The 22500-nt window shown below is 33.6% G+C and overlaps 2 protein-coding genes across 3 annotated transcripts in view; one reads left to right on the top strand and one right to left on the bottom strand.

Moving 5' to 3' along the window:
* LOC136836893 (uncharacterized) overlaps positions 1 to 22500 on the bottom strand; it is a 380585-nt gene that overhangs the window by 349738 nt on the left and 8347 nt on the right. Inside the window, exon 2 of one of the 2 annotated variants that reach the window (XM_067101334.1) lies at positions 12653 to 12797. The gene's annotated coding sequence lies outside the window, so the exon portion shown is untranslated. Of the gene's footprint in view, positions 1 to 7547; positions 8608 to 12652; positions 12798 to 22500 lie in introns of those variants that run through there. The other variant, XM_067101335.1, reaches the window with a different exon arrangement.
* LOC136836992 (uncharacterized) lies at positions 19248 to 19923 on the top strand. The gene is made up of 2 exons (XM_067101523.1): positions 19248 to 19259; positions 19438 to 19923. Exons 1-2 carry the CDS (start codon positions 19248 to 19250, stop codon positions 19921 to 19923), a joined length of 498 nt encoding a protein of 165 aa, XP_066957624.1.

The following is a 22500-nucleotide window of genomic DNA, read 5'->3' as shown; positions in this document are numbered from 1 at the left end:
TTTGAATGACGAGGATATTTATACGTGCGTGTTTACTCCGTGGAAATCCGTAATCCTCTTTAAGCTGACACGTTCTCCTGAAAGTTCCTCTCTCCTCCTACAGCTAAGTTTTGGAATGATATCTTTGTTTGTATTTTCCATGACGCTTTTAGGCTTCATTTTCCCTGATTTTTATTTGTTTTATCTTTCCGGCTGGGCTAGAAAAGGAAATGAGACTGTACCACCGATTGGGCCTTTTTTTTTTTTTATTGTATCTTTTCAATTTGGGTCAGAATAGGAAATGACACTGTACCGTTATTTTGGCCTTTTTTCCTTGTATCTTTTATTTTTGGGTTAGAAAAGGAAGCGAGACTGTACCGTTATTTGGGCCCCCATTTTTTTTGTATCTTTTGAATTTGGGTTAGAAAAGAAAATGAGACTACCGTCATCTGGGTCTTGTTTCTTGTCTTTCCGGTTGGGGTTAAAAAAGTAAATGGGACTGTACCGTCATTTGGGCCATTTCTTTTTTTCTTGTTTCTTTCCGCTTGGGTTAGAAATGGAAATGAGACTGTACCGTCATTTGGGCCATTTTTTGTATCTTCAGTTTAGGTTAGGTAAGGAAATGAGAATGGACCGTCATTTGGGCGATTTTTTTCTTGAATCTTCTCGGTTTGGGTTAGAAAGGGAAATGTGACTGTACCGTCATTTGGGCTTTTTTTTTTTTTTTTTTTTTGTATCTTTTCGGTTTGGGTTAGAAAAGGCAATGAAACTGTACCGTTCTTCGGACAATTTTTTGTGCAATGAGAGAGTTTCAGACTCCGAACTTGCTTTTGTTGCCGTCCCGATTCTTCACGGCTAAGCCTGACCCGTGAAAACCGAAGCACGTTTATTCAAGATCGAATAGAATCAGTTGGGATCTACGCCACCGAGAAAGAAAAAAGAAAGAAAAAAAGAATCTTGACTTTGTGCACCCGCCCAGTTTCGAATCGAAAGCCACCTGTGTTTGACGTGTTTATTTTTATTTTCGTGCCTCTCTATTCAAAATGGGATAGAATCAGTTCGGATCTACGCCGAGGAAAAAAAAAAAAAGAATCTTGACTTTGTGCATCCTCGCAGTTTCGAATCGAAAGCCACCTGTGTTTGATGTGTTTATTTTTATTCTCTTGCCTCTCTCGGGCAATTAGTAAATACACAGAGAATTTTATAAATACCGGACGAGAAACAGCATGCACTGGAATGCACCCCCGACACTGCATAACGTCCCCTGCACGACCGGCCGAGTAACGAAGGAAATAGATCGGTAACCGAAGACGGATAAGAGGATCCGAGAGTCCTGGTTGAATGGCACGCACGGGCTCTTGGGAGGTGGGGTGTAAGGGGGGGTGGGGGGGTTGGTGTCAGGGTAAGGGCACCGCTGTACAAGAGTTAGGGAAGGGGGGGAGGAAGGGCAGGGAGAAGAAAGGTGTCAGAGGAGGGGCGTGAGGGTCAAGAGTGCCAACGACACAATGGCACCACTCGGTCGTCACACAAACGAACTGCTGAGCCCACAAAAGCCTCGAGTGTCTCTCTCTCTCTCTCTCTCTCTCTCTCTCTCTCTCTCTCTCTCTCTCTCTCTCTCTCTCTCTCTCTCCTGTAGAGGCTGACGGTGCAAATTGGGATGGCAGCACGTGTGATGGCTACAAATATCGAAACCTTGAGACTTCCGCTCGTACACGGAATAGAATTCCGCGTCTGATTTATTATTATTATTATTATTATTATTATTATTATTATTATTATTATTATTATTATTATTATTATTATTATTATTATTATTATCATGAGAGGTTTCGGAACTGGCTTTCGACGCTGTCCTACCGAGTGCGCCTCGCCGCTACATTAGTCTGACACTCCGAGAAATGATTTCTATCCTGTCTATATTCTATATACAAATGCATTAGAAAGCATTTCCAAAAGACTGTTCCAGTTATTTTTATGATGACTAGATAAGAAGCCAAAACAGCATTCGATAAATGACAATTTTCCTAATACAATTCAACTTGTATTTTAACATTTTACTTACATTTTTATTAATTTATTAATTTGTAAATCTACCTGTTTTTTCTATTAACTAATCTCCTCTTTCTGTATTTCCCATTACCTTCTGTTACTTCTTTCGTATGGACACCATATTCTTTGGAAGCTTGAATTTCGAGGCAGTGGCCGCTGTGGGCTTGTTCCTTATGAATACGGTTTATCTTCTGAATAATAATAATAATAATAATAATAATAATAATAATAATAATAATAATAGTAATAGTAATAATAATAATAATAATAATAATAATAATAATAACAATAATAATAATAATAATAATAATAATAATAATAATAATAATAATAAGGGTACAGAAATCCACATTGATGTAAGTGTAAATATATTTTAAAAATATATATTAAACGTGTTAGGTTTATATATTTTTTAATATATTTATACTTACATCATTGTGCATATCTTTACCATCTTAGTGATTCATGTGGATATAAAATTTTACAATAATAATAATAATAATAATAATAATAATAATAATAATAATAATAATAATAATAACAATAATAATCAACAAAACAAGTCAATCCGAGTATTTCATTAACGCCGATACTGGCGTCAAAAAAGTCATAAGGCGGCCTTTATTTGCAATGATAATGACCGGTCGTGTCAATAATATCTATTTTCCCTCCATACGTCATCTGGCGCCACGTATGTCGCTAAACAGAAATTCTAAATATATATATATATATATATATATATATATATATATATATATATATATATATATATATATATATATATATATAATATATATATATATATATATATATATATATATATATATATATATATTGTATATATATTATTTTAGAGAAATTTTGATTTGTTTTTATGTTGTCCCTTCTATTTTTTAATTTTTCAATTTGTAATCCATTGTACAATTTAATTTTTTAAATTCAAATTCATAGCCTTTTTGTAATTTATGTTATTTATTTTGTATAGCCCTCGAAAATGTAATGAAGACATTACGAAACGTCGGGAATAAATTGACCCTTTTAACAAGTCTTTATGTCCGCCTCCCCCCATTGATATATATATACATATACATATATATACATATATATATATATATATATATATATATATATATATATATATATATATATATATATATATATATATATATATATATATATATATATATATATATATATATATATATATATAGATAGATAGATAGATAGATAGATAGATAGATAGATAGATAGACAGATAGAGAAAAAAATCTGCGCAAAAATAATTCGGTGCCGAAACTCTGACGATGAAATAGCAGCGGCTACTACTACTACTACTACTGCTGCCTGGAGGCTCGTTTCACATATGCTCTGAAACTCACATAAACAAATGAGATTTTGTTGCTTTTGTTTGTTGCCGCCGCGATGCTTTTGTTGCCCGTGACTGCTGCTGCTGTTGCTGTTGCTGTTGATGGCGGTGGTGATGTTACTGTCGTTGGGCTTATTTTGAAAAGCGGTTTTGACTGATTTGGGGTTTTTCCTTTTTTTTTTTTTTTATTGTGGAGGAAGAGTCAGATAAGGAGGGGAGAACTAAAATTATATACAGTGATAAATAACCCTACTACGGTTATTGATCGAGGTTTTGCCGTGTCAGATTACAAAGAGAGAGAGAGAGAGAGAGAGAGAGAGAGAGAGAGAGAGAGAGAGAGAGAGAGAGAGAGAGAGAGAGAGAGAGAGAGAACGTCGCATAGTCTCCGAACTTTATATATATATATATATATAATATATATATATATATATATATATATATATATATATATATATATATATATATATATATATATATATATATATATATATATATATTATATATTATATATATATATATATATATATATATATATATATATATATATATATATATATATATATATATATATATATATATATATATATATATATATATATATATAAAATGCATATATATCAAATACACACACACACATATATATATATTATATATGTATACATATATATATATATATATATATATATATATATATATATATATATATATATATATATATATATATATATATATACACAGTACATATTCAGAGAAAAATTATATAAATAAATGAGTGGGAAAAAATGATAACATTATAAAATACCGTACAATACTATTGAATTTAAGTGAACTGAAATTTGTTAATTAGAAGCAAATAAACCCCGTAACGACTCAGTATCGCTAATTTTATCTATCGCAAATTTTCAGTTAATTATAACATTACAATTTGTCCGTACTGAAGAACGAATAGATCAGATTCCGTTATGTGAAAATAAATTCAAATAAAATGGTAATTCATGAATGAGACGCAACACCCTATGAAAAAACTTAACATTTAAATAAAATGGTTTTTGTGATATAGAGTGATTTATCACTGAGATATTCTACTCTATGAAAAACTTATTTTCCTTATCATTTCTAGTGCTTTATAAAATTGCATCATATTTCATAAATGACTTGTCATTAACCACTAAATTTAACACAGATTTGCTTTCGTAATCTTATGTAACTCATTAGTAATGCAAATATTCGTTCATGTGCCCTACGTTAATTTTTCCTTATTTTTATCAAGTCCAAATCGCTTTATGTCAACAACAAGATTTCTGGGAAATGGCTATTTGCATTTATGCGTATGTTGTTTGAGCGGTTCAAGAACGAGAAACTCAGAAACTCACACATGAATAGATAGTCTTGCTCTTTATATTTCAGGCGGCTGAATGTCATTCCTCCATGCCTAAAGATTGGTTTCTGATTTTTAAATGATATTTCCGTGAAATCTCAGAGGAAAATTGCTGCTAAAATGATTGTTTAAAAATTATTTTTAACTTCTGCTTTATCGGATGCACATTTACTTATTTCACAGACCCACACATACACATAATACACAACACACACACACTATATATATATATATATATATATATATATATATATATATATATAGTGTGTAATTTATATATATATGAATGAATTTTATCACATCACCGTGATGTGATTCATATACAAACATTAAGCTACAAATGTCCTTTAATATCCAATTCGCTCTACCTCAGAAATAATATAATTTCATATATGCTACCAACTAAAAATTCCCCCTCGGTTAACATACATGAAAATACACTATTTCCGAGTTAGAGCGAATTGGATATTTGGATATTACAGGACATTTGTAGCTTAATACTTTTATAATACACACACACACACACACACACACACACACACACACACACATATATATATATATATATATATATATATATATATATATATATATATATATATATATATATATATATATATATATACTGTATACATATGTGCGTATATATATATATCTCTACAGTATATAAGAAATTGTTCTCATCTATATATTTACACAGTACATGTTAGCGCATTCCCCGGCAAAATGCAATAAACATCAAACCTAAGAAACAAGGGATAAGACGACATGATCCCTTGACACAGAGAAATCCATCTGGCATAAAATTAATTTGTTATCCGTTCTGTAATAGCCTTACAGCGCAGGTATCCATTACTAAGAATTCAACTTTTTATTTCCTTTAAGACTTATCTTCTTCGTTGAGTACACCTAGATGTTTCTCTATAGACATGTAAAGATTTACTGTTGGGAAGATAAACAATAGAACATGAATTGCTTGTATTCTCTGGCAAACGTACGCGGAGGACTTTTGTTTGACTAACAGTTTATAACAATAAACAAAAACAAAATGAACATAGCTTGAGCAACATGCTGACAGCAGCTTGAAGATCTTTTGAAAGGGATCACGTTTTTTTATGACAGTAATATTTCAGAATCGTTTCACTGGCGTTATGTTTAACATTTGAACACCGATTGGATGATATTTCCACTACGCTTAGTTTTATGAAACACTACCAAATATAATCTCAGCAGCATCGTAGTTTTGAATATGTGATACAGATTTATTTAAGAAATACTTAAGGCGTGAAACACTCACTGTCATAATTGGTATTTTCTGACGAATAGCGTTAGATTAAAACCGGAACGAAGGAAGGGAAAACGTGTGAATTCATATTTCTAAAAAATTGAGAAATTATAATTAACGGTTGAAGCGAAATTACAAACACCCGAGTAATTAATTCCCGCTATGAATTCCCGTCTTAAACTGCTTCAGCGGCCTCATCACAGCACACAAATATCAAGAACTTAACGCCCAATGCAACCCACGAAGAACTCAGAGCGCAATATTTTCGGAGTCTCCGGAAAAGTTCGGCGGTCCGTTTTCCGCAGTTTCCCTCTCTGCCAAAGGCCCGTGTCCGCCAACTTGAAGAAGACTTCTTCAACGCTTCCTCTCCGTTATATATAGTGAGCCTGTGTGCTGAAGGAGGCCTAACGCCCGGTTTCCCCCTCTCCGAATTTGTAGGCCTATTTTTGTTTGTTTGTTCTGAATGGCAATTTTCTAGGTTTGATCTGTACAGTCTCAAGTTTCTTTTTCATTCTTTTTATAGCGTCTTCGGTTTGTTTGAAGGCAGTAAATTAATATTACTGTTTCTTAAATTCTGTTTTCTTAAGGTTTCTTGGAAAATTTAAGTTTTTCCTATTCTATTTTATGGTCTGTTTTTGACAGTTTTATATTGCCCTGCGTTATTCACAAATACTGACCCAAGGGGTTTAATCATTTTCCTATGGCTGGTAAACTAAAATAAACTTCCTATGATACTTGGTATATATGTTAGAAACCAAATGCATTCAAATATAACTGTTTATAATGAACAAGATATAAAAAAATGAAGTTAAAATTATGCTCAAATGCAGCCAAATTAAAACCACGCCAAAGCAGTGATTCACATACTCCGTGAAGATATTACATCAAGTATTAAATACAGATACATTTCTCTAAAGATAATATTCCCATTTCTGCGAAATTCTACGGAACACCCATTCAAAGGTCCTCCTGTGACGTGGCTGCTGAAAGAATTCACCCACCCATGATGAAATCGAGTGCATCATTAAACGTCTAGATGTTTGGCCGCATATGTAATGTACTGATGTATTTCTATGCAAGCTTCCATGACTCGCATGGCATATAACTGAGGTCTAATATATTTCGCTATTTTACTTCTTACTCGTTACTCATGACTTATATTACATTTTTTGGCATGAAAAGAATATCATCTGTTATCAATTCCCCTTGCAAAATTGATCCATAAAATATAAATATGATTTTAGTGGTTCAGTGGCAAGAATTTGAATCTTTAATCTTTCCCTTATTCAGCTTCGATTTTTTTAAAAATTAAAAGTGTGTGAATAATGTATGAATTATTCCAGGAAAAAAAATCTTCCAGTAGAGGAACTAGACATTTTTATATAACCCACTATACAAGTTGATATAAGTAATTGAAAGTTTCAACTGAACATCCCTCAAATTAATGTGTAGTTTTATAACAAAAGAACATCAAGTGCTTATATACATACCATCGAATCGTACGTTAAAATGTAGCATCTGGGAAGTTACCACCTCGTTTGCAAACCGTCGCCAGTTTTATCTACCATACAACTAAGATCTATATATTTTTATATAGATAAATATATAAACATAAAGGTTTCAGTCGCCTGTCATGCAGAGACAGAGCTTTAGAAATGAAATCAACACGAGCGGTCATACGGGGAGGAAAGGCTCCGAGGGCCCGGAGAGAGCCATGCGCTACCTCTTTCCTTCACGGATGGCAGGCCAACACTGAAGCTCCTCCCGTCGTGTCCCGCCCACCGTCATCCTCACCTCCCCTGGCACTCACCTGATGCTGGAAGATCACGCATGCGCACCTCCGTCAGCACAGCCACGTGCTGCCGCCTCCGCCATCTTGACGATTTCATCCACGAAAATTATAAGCCCCGAGACATTTTTATTTGGCTTTGCGGAAATCATTCGCCCGAACGGAGGAGACTCTTTCGGCTTTTGAAGAAGAAGAAGAAGAAGAAGAAGAAGGAGCCGAGGCTTCGCTTTGCGTCTGACTGCGTGAGAAGGAAGCAGCGACAGACGGCAGCTAGCAAACCTCCGAAAATCTTGACCCGGTCACCTACTTAGGGAAATTTACGCGAGGAAATCGTGGATTGTGCGGGGAGAGGGGGAGGGGGTCATTTTCTTCCACGGGGTTTCCGGCAGTTTCGGGGTTCGCGAACCACGCTGACGCAACGCCTTTCGCATCACTTTCCCCCGAAAATATCAAACACAAAAGTAGAAAAGTCACCGGATTCATCACTTCAGGAAATAGTCCATTCATCAGGAAACTCTGTACTACTAAATAAGGGACTAATTTATATGTTAATCTCTTCCGAGATTTAGCACGTTGGCGCCAGTGATGCTTCAAGCTGAATTTCACACGTGTGCGAACATAAACAAAACACTAAATAAAACAAAAGGGATGATTATTCCTTCTGTTCTCGAGCAGCATACTTAGGAACCTCCATTGTACAAGCTGAATGAACCCGTCACCAGGATAATAATTAATAATCCTTTTTCGGCTTGGCAGAGGACCGGCCCAAAAAAGTGTTTGAATAAATTTTATCTGACACCTGTCGAAATCTTTTTTTTTTTTGAAGACTCTCTCTCTCTCTCTCTCTCTCTCTCTCTCTCTCTCTCTCTCTCTCTCTCTCTCTCTCTCTCTCTCTCTCTCTCTGAATTTCCTCTATTATTATTATTATTATTATTATTCACAGGGAACATATCTGAAGCATATGCCTTTATATAGCAAGCTTGCTCTGAAGAACTACCTGTTTGTACGAATGATAAAAAAAGAAAAAAAAACAAATGAATAGATGTAAATTTATGCTTTATAACACTTCAGTCAGTGTAAGTCTATAATCAATAAAACCCTAAACCTTATATAGTACCGAAAATGAGCAAAGATATTTGAAATATAATACCTGCATGAAATAACTGAACGAATATGCCTTTACGGGCGAAGCCTAGAACGATGACTGAACAATACTAGAATACGGAGGTTATGGCACAATCCAGGATTTATAAACACTGGTTATATGGTCACCGACTTACGCAGGGAAACTAAATGTGATACGTGGTCTAAGGAAAAACAATATAAATATTACAAATTTCAAGCTCTTAACTACCGTAGATTCTCACCAAAGTTCTTGAAATTGAAGAAAAGGCGACTGAATCTATTTACCTGGTGCAACGATTTTCATGTACACCTATCCATGCATTAACCTTCACTATAAAAGCACTGAGTAATCTTATATGACAAGTAGTTCCATACTATAACATCACATATATTTTCATATACTTTACTGCTTTGATGTGGTTAGTGCATGCAAAGGTGACCTTCACAAATGCTAATAGCTGTAGATGTGTATTCCTAGTGACCGGCCACATTAGTGTGTGTGTATGTGAGGTTGGCAGTCTCAGAGATTTACTGACTTCCATAAAATAGAAAGCTATGTATTCTATAATATCTATCGGGTGGGCAAAGCTACATAAATGAGAAAATATAACTGAAGAAAAAGATAAAAAACGGGACATACAAGAAGGTTCAATAATTCAAATAACATGGTGAAAAACGACTCGGATACGAACAGCTCAAATGTGTCACGGATCTCACCACACACAACACACACACACACACACACACATATATATATATATATATATATATATATATATATATATATATATATATATATATATATACACATACACAGAAGCCTAAAAATAACAACTGTTATTACTCGTTTACAATTTAAGCTTGCAAATTCTTAGAATAATTTTACACTGAATACTTAAACATTTTTCGCTTTTATAAAAGGCAAAAACATGAACACACTCGAAAAAAATACTATAAATTTTATAGAAGAAAAAATTTCATACATAATTTTTGGCCTACAGAAAATCAGAAGTAAAAACGTGTTTAAGGTTTCTATAACAATATGTACAGTGAAGAAAGATGTAAAACGAAATTATTTTGACTTTTTGGGTTATATACTCTAAACATGCCATTACGTATATTGCATACGCATTGCTATAAATGAAGGTGGGGGAATTATAAAAAGAAGTATCTTACAAAGGTACATTTAGAGATAATATATTTTGAAGCTTTCTCCGTTATACAGTAAACTTCAGAGATATATACTGATTCAGCGGGTACGGATGAACTGATAGCCACTTAAATACTGAATTATAGTTTCTGAATAAGTTTATATTTCACAATGCAGGTGGAAGTATGAATGAATACTTAATTTAAACTCCAGTTATAAATCTTTAACACTTTCTTTTAGATTAATCGTCGTTTCAGGATAAAGAGCCTTAGCTAATGTACACATGAAAAGGGATAAGGTGATTGAAGAGAAAAGAGATAAGACGATTGAAATATAAACGTAATTTATCAGTCCATTCTTGTTACGTTAATATGACAAAAACTGTAATTCCCTCTGATATAGAAAAGAATATTTCCAAAATTATTTCATAAATAACAATATTTTTTCAGGAAATATTAAGCAAATACTATGAAAAAGTAAATTTTCTACGTTTCAGTTTAAAAAATTTAAATAGGTATTTATTTTTGAAACTGAAAAAACGTATAAATTTATCTTTGTCATAGTCTGTACTTGATATTACCTAAAAAAAATAGTTACATATGAAATATTTTTAGAAATCGTTTTACGCGACGAATAATGAATACCTGAATAAAAATGGAGGGTATACCCATTATTTGCCGTTCAGAAATAATTGGATATTTTAGACGTCTCGAATCCATCATTATGATCATCAGAGCAACAAATAAGTGAAATGCGGATATTGTTTCCCGTAGAGTTTCTGATTCAAATCTCCCCTCGCCTCGCCACTTCTTCCCTCTTTTCTTTCGCATTTTTACCCGACTGGAAGCGTTCTTCTTAAAAATAAACCACGATAATTTGTTCCTTTTTTTCCAAGCAAATATTGTTTTTTGAAATAACAAAGATGTATGGTTAAAACTGCTAATTTATTCATTTGCTATATCATTATTAATATTACTATGAATATTACGTTAAGTTTTTCCAATGACTTGACTGCCCTTATTTGAAAAATAAAAAAAATGAAAAATAACACATATGAAGGAAAATAAAAAGATAAATAAATAAATAAATGACACCTGAAGTCAATTTGGAGACAGGAACTCTGTAAAACTAGTAGCACGCACTTGTACTCGGGAGCAGATACGATTCAAGTTATAGGATATTGCCTTTTAAAGTATAGCGTTTAGAGCAGGCCTAAACAAGACATCATTTAGTAATGGGCTGGGTCGTTAATTGCCATTTTTGGGATGACGAAAAAGAATATGTGACATCCTTCTATAAAATTAAAAGATCAGGGGAACCAATGCTCCAATAATTTGAAAGACAAGGCCTGAGGCCTGTGGTATTAGTCCTGTTTGTAGATATTACATAATATATACAAAGATTTTATATATATATATATATATATATATATATATATATATGTATATATGATTATAATCACTTTAACACGTGAATCGTTTATCACATATTACCGCAGGTGAAGAAGTGACCGGTTTCAATTTTTATTTCAAGCCATGGAAATATATATATATATATATATATATATATATATATATATATATATATATACATACATATATAATATATATATATATATATATATATATGTATGTATATATTATATATGTATTATATATATATATATATATATATATATATATATAATATAGACATATATGTATATATATTATATATATATATATGTATATATATAGTATATATTTACATACACACACACACACACACACACACACATATATATATATATATATATATATATATATATATATACATACAATTTACACACACACATATATATATACATACATATATATACAGTATATATATATATATATATATATATATATATATATATATATATATATATATATATATATATATATATATGAATTTACACACACACATTATATATACATACAGTATATATAAATCATACCTCGAAACATGGACGAAAGCCCTGAGAACTTATATAATCTAACATTCTACGTATACAGACAATTCTTAATCAAGAACAAATTAATTTCCCAATACAACTGATGCGATTTCACTGGAAAACATAACTGCGCAAAATTTCCTTGTCAGAACCAGTGAATATTTATATTTTATTTCGCGCAGAGTTGCGTCATTATCAATTGGAGTAGTCAGAAAATACTCACTGTGAAGCTGTGTCCAAACAATTTGCTAATGATCAGATTTCCCCTTTCGAAATGCAAAAAAAAAGGAAAAAAAATTACGAAATTGTCGGTTGTTTTTAGAATTCAAAAACAACTTTCAAGCAATTCAAAAACGATACATGCGTAACTCAAGTATGACAATTTTATACATACTGCAGGGATTGTGCTACTAAATGCATCTTACATTAAATTGTGCGTGTAAGTTTGTGCATGCGTTTGTGGGCTTCGGAATATCTTACAATTAAATCCGATATGGAGAGGAAATATCGACCTTCAGGCTTTAAAAAATAACACTGAAAATAATCATCCACATACCATAATTAGCCGGTTAAAAATCAGTACTGCTCTTTCTTCGTTTTTCATCCCTGTCAAAATGCCCGCCACTTTACAGTTTCTTGAAAGGTGATGCACGCCAGCTACAGTCAATAACGCTATTTCACCGCATTCAGGATGTTAGTACCTGCAATCGGAACATGGATAACGGTTATCAAAAACGTTGGGTGGAAAAGAAAGTTGGTGAATGTGATCAGCAGAGCGCGAGAAACAAAGCCAAACCTCCACCAGGATGATTAAAAGGCTACCCGATTAGGCCTACTCTTGTTTCATTTACTGTCGTTATCGGCAATACAAGGAAACAATTACTCTGTCATTCATGTCTTCGTTCACAAACTGCAGGAAGCTACCGATTTCTTCAAATACACACGCAAACACCAATGACAAATAAATGCAGTAATCAAATGTTAATTTATGCTGGACAAGAATCGGATCTTTACCAGAATGTGATCATTTGTTTCCTGGTACGAGGAGAACTAAGAATAAAACATATACTCTCTATCATTTACGTCTTCGTTCACAAACTGCAGGAAGCTACCGTTTTCTTCACCACGATGATTAAAAGGCTACCGGATATCTCTTGCATAATTTAATCTTGTTATCGGCAATACAAGGAAACAATTACCATTGATATAAATCTAGTCTCTGTCATTTATGTCTTCGTTCACAAACTGCAGGAAACTACCGTTTTCTTCACACACATACACACTCACACCAATGACCAATAAATGTAGTAGTAAAATCTTAATTTATTCAGGTCAAGACTCGGGTCTATACCAGAATGTAATTAGCCTATTTGTTTCCTGGTACCAGGAGAATTACGAATGAAAATTTATAAAAAAAAAAACTAATTGACATTTTCAACATGGTCCACTACAAGACAAATAGGCAAACAAAGGAAGAAAGCATCCTAGAACGAATATAAAAAAAAAGATTAAATGAAATTCTTATATATATAGAACTTCCGTAATTTTCACTTTCAGGCATTCAGTCCAAATCTGAATATATTTCACACCAGTTTTGATTAAAATGTAAGATAACACTACCGGTGTGTTTATGGACAAATTTAAATATAAAGAAACCTTTAAATCAAATAATGGTGGAATAAATATTAAATGTACTGAAATATCCAGACTCAAAGACTAGATATTTTAAGGAATGTTTTCGCATATCAAATTCGTTGTGTGCATAATTTTATATTTTTACAGTAAAACCACTTCCACTTGCGATTTAACTTTTCTACATTTGAATTGTCAAAGTGATAACTGAACTTATTTTATCCTACATGGTGTAATAATACTGCTGTTTTTGAAGGTAAAAAATGTGAGGCATATCTGAATCTCAGTATTTACTGGACTGTTATTCAAGAGACTCCACGTTATATTAGTAACAAACAAAATGAAAGAGACAGACGATTAGGTACATATAATTCTTTACCCCTTCATTTACATAGGTCACTAGAATATTTTAAAACACGCGTATATATATATATATATATATATATATATATATATATATATATATATATATATATATATATATATATATATATATATATATATATATATATATATATATATATATATATATATATATATATATATATATATATAATTCTAATAGTTACAATGCCCTCTTAACTTCTCGAATTCTTCGCGCTTTTTTTTGGATATGCTTGGAACTACGAAGCCGAAAATATCTAGGCGGAAGAAATTGAAGAGCCTGTGAATGGCGGTCGCGAGAATCGAACCCGCGTTACCATATTCACAAGGAGGTCACGTTGCCGACCTCGCGACCGCCATTCACAGGCTCTTCAATTTCTTCCGTCTGGATATTTTCGGCTTCGTAGTTACAAGCATATCCAAAAAAAAGCGCGAAGAACTCGAGAAGTAAAGAGGGCATTGTGGCTATTAGAATTACATAGCCTATGTGTCTGGTAAAAAGTGACCAGTAGATTCTACACACACACACACATATATATATATATATATATATATATATATATATATATATATATAGTATATATATTTATACAGTGTATATATATATATATATATATATATATATATATATATATATATATATATATATATATACATAAGAAATAATCAACAGACAATTACGTGTGGAACAGAAATAACTTGGCAGCGGTCCCGTCTTTCAATTGAAAGACCTGGGTTCGATCCTTATGTGAGTCAAAAATTTATATACATATATATGTGTGTGTCGTGTGTTTTGCAAAATCCTTGAGGTTTATGTAATGGAAATAATTAAAAGCATTATGCATATACATATATCTACAGGTATACATGTGTTTAGAAAATCCTTGAGTTTTAAGTAATGGAAATAATTAAAAGCATTATACATACATACATACATACATACATACATACATTATACCTATATAAATATATATATAATTAAAAGCATTATACATACATACATACATACATACATACATACATTATACCTATATAAATATATATATATATATATATATATATATATATATATATATGTAAAAATCAAAATCAAATAACTTAACCATAGTCATTAAAAAAAAAAACTAAATTTCTTACGTATCCAAGCAACGACATAAAAACAACCATTCAATCCAGATACCCAAAAGGAACCAGAGACAGGAGAGAAGGTACCCAAAGCATACGAAGACTTTAATAAGTAGAGACGAAGAGCAGCTGGTCCTTCTTCTTCCAGCGTATCGACCAGCGCAGGAACGCTGCCTATCCTTTAGCAGATCCAGGAAATTACAGAGAGGGTAAAGGAGTGGTGCCATGGGGGGGCAGGGGATGGGATGGGTATCGGGTTGGGGCGGGTGATGGGATGGGTATGGGGTGGGGCGGCGATGGAGTGGGTATGGAAGGGAGAGGGAGGAGCCTGGGCAAGGATATCGCAAAATCTTAGTGAAACTAGGGATGTGGTATAAGGAGGAACATTGGAGAGACGGCACTTGTAAGGGTCTGTTTGCTGAGAGAGAGAGAGAGAGAGAGAGAGAGAGAGAGAGAGAGAGAGAGAGAGAGAGAGAGAGAGAGAGATTATAGCTATTTGTATTGAGAGAGAATATATTCTCAGTTCTAAGTGAATAAGTTTAATACAGAAGAAATTTAACTTAATTAAAATACTTAACTCCACTTGAGAGAGAGAGAGAGAGAGAGAGAGAGAGAGAGAGAGAGAGAGAGAGAGAGAGAGAGAGAGAGAGAGAGAGAGAGAGAGAGAATTATAATTATTCTCCGTGAGAGAGCATATATTCATTCTAAATAATGAAGTTTATTATAAAGAAATTTAGGATACAACTAAACAATCAAAATACTGAAAGAAACTTCACTTGAGAGAGAGAGAGAGAGAGAGAGAGAGAGAGAGAGAGAGAGAGAGAGAGAGAGAGACTCTATCTATTTTCAGTGAGACAGAGAATATATTCTTAGTTTCTAAATAACTGAGTTTACCAGAAAGAAATTTAGGACAAAATTTAACAACTAAAATGCTTAACAAACTTCACTTTTATCATCAGCCATATCCCTGTGATCCCTTTCGATTCATTATATAATAGACAAAATTAATCTATATGGCTGAAACTTCTGCAGTCGAAGAGGGAATCTCTTGGTATAGGAGATATGATAAAAATTGTCATGATTATCTTAGCATATAAAACTTACGTATTCACCTATTGTACCTATAAAGAGAATTCTCTCTCTCTCTCTCTCTCTCTCTCTCTCTCTCTCTCTCTCTCTCTCTCTTCTCTCTCTTTTCAAGTATGTCTAGCCTACTGGAAATCAAAATAGAAAACTTTGAAATGTTAGATAAAAACTCCTCTTAATCATTTGCCTAATTCGTATGGAGACATTGCGTTCTAGAGGAAAATACTGACATCGAGGATCAAGGACCAGACGCAAAAAAATAAGAATAATAACAGTAATAAAAAATATCAAAGAAGTAAAATAAAATACAAATAACGAGTCTGAGTGTTAAGGGATTTTACCGAAAGCGACAAGCAACAGCTATGAAAATAATACAAGAAATATCGTGGCCTTGATAGATTCTGATTATAGAAAAAGCACCACCATACTTATCTCCAATTTTCTGCTCCTATTTTTGTTTCCTTTTTTATTTATCTATCGATTTATTTATTTATTTATCTTATTCGTTCATTTACTTACTTACCTATTTATCTATTGCACAACGCCTTAGCCAGTTCTTTCCTAGTTTAAAATTCCTTAAATGTAAAAACGGCTTTACTCTATTATCAGAATATGAAACCCCTGTAAAAAACAGAATTGTGTAAAGTTAAAAAGGCTAATTAAACAGCTTCTCTCTTAGAAAATAAACAAGCGTAATATAATCGTATTACGGCTGGAACGAAGGAGAAAAACCTATGTTTTTTTTTACACCTCTAGGTACACAAGCTTCTCATTGTACCGAGGGTCTTAAGGCAACCTCAATGAGAGCTAACATACGTTTGTGCAAACAATATACGTTAAGTTTTATTTTGGAGTCTATTAAAATAATGTTGGTGAAGAAGAGTAAACGTATGCTTAGTAGATTTAAGTTTATCATTATACTTTTTAAAATTTTAATTTTTAATCGTCATTATTATAATGGGTTTCTTCTCGACCTCGCAAGTCTGTGTACTGTTGTTGACACTATACAGTATATATATATATATATATATATATATATATATATATATATATATATATATATATATATATATACGTATATATATGTATATATATGTATATATATATATGGTGCACTTGTGAAAGTCAAAGGTTAAACAGAAATTTTGAGGACACCTAACGCATAAATACCAGTTATTTTTCCGGTAAACCCTGTTGTCTACCTGTTCTTTTATTTGACGATATTTATGAAGTTTTGCACAATTACTGAGGTTAAGCAAAGGATTTAAAAAATTGACAGATAAAGCCTTCAGATACCACTGACCTTGTGTAAGACATTTGAACGATCTCTCGCTGTTAATGTAACAATTATCAATATTTTATATATATATATATATATATATATATATATATATATATATATATATATATATATATATATATATATATATATATACACACACACACACACACACACATATATATATATATATATATATATATATATATATATATATATATATATATATATATATATATATATATATATATATAAATATATATACATACACATATACACATGCATGACTTTTTATATTCGCAAGTGTTAAACCTCGAATATTGCTTAATATCGAACTGATTATGCCTTAGGAAATAACTTACACCCAAATAGATAATTACTTCTACCCCGACCACGGTTCTCATCTGTGCCCGTGATTTGGAAGCAACATTAAACAATCGACTTTGACCACATGGCTCACCCCTAAGTATGAAAGCTCCTGGTATTTAAAAGGCTTTTTGTATGGATCCCTTGAGTTCCTGAGCACTAAAGAGGTCACCCTTCAGAGCTAAACTTTTCACCTAATGATCAACTCCTGGATCTTCAAAAACTAAATCTTTCACCTCTTTATAAACCCCTGGAGTAATGGTTCTTAGTATTTTTCAAAGTATGCACCCCTTTCAAATCAGCAGTCGGTTCTCGCACCCCTTGAAATGCTGAAATAAAAAAAAGCTAAAATACAAAGTTGATACGATGTGTATTAATAACAAAACCACATTTTTTAAAATCTTCATTCACAAAGCTTACAAATAATAATAATAATAATAATAATAATAATAATAATAATAATAATAATAATAATAATAATAACAATAATAATAATAATAATAATAATAATAATAATAATATTATTATTATTATTATTATTATTATTATTATTATTATTATTATTATTAGGTCTTTCTTATTATTATTATTATTATGACGACACCAAGCTGTATGGTAAGAGCATGAAGTAAATAGATACCCTAATCCAGACTGTAAGGATTGTATCTGGGGACATCAGGATGGAGTTTGGAATAGAAAAATGCGCCTTGGTCAACATACAAAAAGGCAAAGTAACAAGGACTGAAGGGATAAAGCTACCAGACGGGAATAGCATCAAACACACAGATGAGACAGGATGCAAATACCCGGGAATAATAGAAGGAGAGGATATAAAGCACCAAGAGATGAAGGACACGACCAGGAAAGAATATATGCAGAGACTTAAGGCGATACTCAAGTCGAAACTCAACGCGGCACGCCGGAAACATGACGAAAGCCATAAACACATAGGCAGTACCAGTAATCGGATACAGCGCAGGAGTAGTGGAGTGGACGAAGGCTGAACTCCGCAGAAAACTAGAAAACACATGACAATACACAAGGCACTGCACCCAAGAGGACTGCGTCAACATCGAGAGCAGAGCACTGGGGCAATATCTGAAAACCAAGACGAGTGGCTAAGGAGTGCATGGGTAGAAGGACTGATAAAAGTAGACGAAGACCCCGAAATATACAAAGACAGGAGAATGAAAAACAGAACAGAGGAATGGCACAACAAACCAATGCACGGGCAGTACATAAGACAGACAAAAGAGCTGGCCAGCGATGAAACACGGCAATGACTACAGAGGTGAGAACTAAAAAAGGAAACAGAAGGAATGCTAACAGCGGCACAAGATCAGCCCTCAAGAACCAGATATGTCCAAAGTATAATTGATGGAAATAACATCTCACCCATATGCAGGAAAGGCAATATGAAAAACTAGACCATAAACCACATAGCAAGCGAATGTCCGGCGCTTGCACAGAATCAGTACAAAAAGAGGCATGATGTAGCGAACGCCCTCCACTGGAGCCTGAGCAAGAAACACCAGCTAGCCTGCAGTAATAAGTCGTACGAACACAAACGTGAGGGAGTGATAGAAAACGATCAGGCAAAGATCCTCTCGGACTATGGTATCGAAACAGGGCGACACGTGCCAACAGCCGTGACGTTGATTGACAAAATAAAAAAGAAAGTATCATTCATTGATGTCGCAATACCATGGGACACCAGAGTAGATGAGAAAGAAAGAGAAAAAATTTTTAAGTATCAAGTCCTGAAAACCGAAATAAGAAGGATATGGAATATGCCAGTGGAAACTGAACCCATAATCATAGGAACACAAGGCACGATCCCAGAGGTCCCTGAAAAGGAATCTGGAAAAACTAGATGCCGAAGTAGCTCAAGGACTCATGCAGACAAGTTGCTACTAGAGACAGCGCACATAGTGAGAAAAGTGATGGACTCCTAAGGAGGCAGGATGCAACCAGGAACCCCACACTATAAGAACCACCCAGTCGAAAAAAAAAATAATAATTATTATTATTATTGTTAATTTATTTTCTTTTATTTTTATTTTTTGCAGAAAGAAAATAACAAGTGTATATAAAAATATATTTTGCTTTAATTATTCATAGGCATCCTCGCACCCCTTAGGAGCCTAGGGGGTGCGAGCACCCCTGGTTAAGAACCACTAGTCTACAGCTCACCGGATAAAACAAAAACTAAGAATTCATTAGAACGAACTAAATGTTTGAGCCTTCACTGAGGTGTGTTTTCTCTCCTTGTAGAAGAAGTTACTTTCAAGTTAAGTGGACTTCTTCCAAATGTCCAATGGCTTAGAATTAATGTTATTCTGATTTTTACTTCCGTATTGACGTTCAGTTTTTTACAGACTTCTGACTTTTTCGTTTAATATTGGTATAACTCACTAAGTGCAACGGATCCGACACATTTGTAACGGAGAACAATGCATCTTCATTGCAAAATGACTAACATATACTACGTTCCTCAACGTCCTATGTATCATATTAAAAGCAAGGCTAAAAAGATCACTGGCATCATTAAAATTAGGGCTGGAGGGCTACACGTACTACCTTAACTCCAAGGAGAATACATCTCTGGATATGCAATTGCAATAGCCACAATGTCCTCTTAACTCCTCGAATTCTTCATACTTTTTAGATACGCTTGTCACTGCAAAGTCTAAGATCCAAATGTAAGATATATGAAGTCATTCTGATGTCCGGTAGCAGGATTCGAACCTGCATCTAGAGTAGCAGAACGAGGTCACGTTGCCGACCTGACCACGAGGAGGTTTAGGTTAAGGCCAAAGCATAAAAGAGCTCAATCCATTACGCATCATGATTATTGAAATCCCTATCCACCGTTTAACCCGGTCAAGTTTCTCTACCGTATCCTCACCCCGTAATAACCTCTCAGTTTCTGCAGGTCATTCGTAGAGCCTGCCTCCTTTAGGTACCAGGGAAAGAGTACTCTCAAATGACACTGCAAATGAAACCATCGAGATGATATAGTGGATAAGGTACTAAGAAACCAGCTCACCGCTCTCTTACAATCCCGATCCTGCACTTAAACCGCCCAAGAATTTGAACAAATGGGGCCTCTCTTCTCTCTCATAAAAATCTATATAGCGAAAAATGGCGTAGCTATAAGGTCCGCTTTGGGGTACTCTTTGTAATGTATATGATGGTAAATTGTTGTTGCAAAATAACGTGTCAAACGTCGTTATAAGGGCCTGCAGTAACTTTCCAGAATGTTATGATTATTCTTAACTACCAATACCTTGATAATCATAAAACAGCTCTAACAACTCAGCATTAGCCCTTATTATGTACAATTTACTTTTTAACATTCTTTGCTGCATTGTACTTTCAGTTCCTTCTCGAGAACTATGCTACTCACTGAACGCCCTAGTTCTCCCGTTCTGTATCATCCACACACTTCCGATTTCTCCCGTTCTCTGTCATCCAAACACTTCCGATTTTCATACCATTTTAGGCAGTCTGGCCTCTTACATTCCTTCAGCAGCACCAGAACTGACCATTTGTTCACACACAAAGTCAAGCAGTTCGTTTTGCATACAAGATCACAATAAGAAACCACACATCACTTATAAAATGAGGCGTTGGTTCTACAATCGTTTTGTGTAAAAGGAATTTTGTTGATTTGCGAACTCACTCTCTGTTGGATGACACTTGCAGTGCTCTTGCTACGTATCAGGACTCACATTTTTAACCATTCTTACACTACCTTTAACATTCATTAACTCCTCGGAGGTGGTAACATTTTATTTGGTTTGTGTGTAAATCAATTTGTAATGTGTTCGCGGGATCAAGCAAAACGCCGTGTGGATTTTCACGAAAATGTGACCAAAGCTTAAAGGCCTCGTGGCGTGCACGGTGGACGGCACGTGATAAGAAGAGATAATAATGTAACTTTTGGAGACCTGGGACCTTTAGCAGGTGGACTGCTCAGTCACGGCGGGGATTATTGATCTCAGAACGATATTTTCAATAAGTGTTCACCATTTCCATCCTCCATATCCTCCATCGCCTATTTTGACAGTGATTATTCCATACTCCTGGCTTTCTTTTGCCTTCCACACCTTACTCTCACGGAAATTTGTTTGAAATATTCTCCTATCAAAGCACTTTCAAACTCTTTCATCTCTTTGCAACGTCTCTTTACTGTTATCAATCAACGCTGCATCCATAAACATCGCCCATTCTGCATTCTTTCATCTTTCTAGCATTAATCCATTCCTGTAAACAGCGATCATCCAATGGAATATAACACACTATTGCTTTATAACACTCTCACTAACTCAGTTTCCCCTCAGACTGCATGAAGGCTTCACCACTTATACACATCAGATCGCTTTTAACAAATTACCATCTGCTTCAGGAATCGTATCTCTGTGAATTACACCTATCCCTCTCATGCCATTTTTCAAGAATAAATTGACCTACGCCTTTTTTTATTACCTAAACCCATACATCAGGAACTTGACTTGAAATGTGAGTGT

Source organism: Macrobrachium rosenbergii, chromosome 57 (genome assembly GCF_040412425.1).
Source record: "Macrobrachium rosenbergii isolate ZJJX-2024 chromosome 57, ASM4041242v1, whole genome shotgun sequence".
Lineage (NCBI taxonomy): Eukaryota > Metazoa > Arthropoda > Malacostraca > Decapoda > Palaemonidae > Macrobrachium > Macrobrachium rosenbergii.
This window is presented reverse-complemented; position numbering and strand designations above follow the sequence as displayed.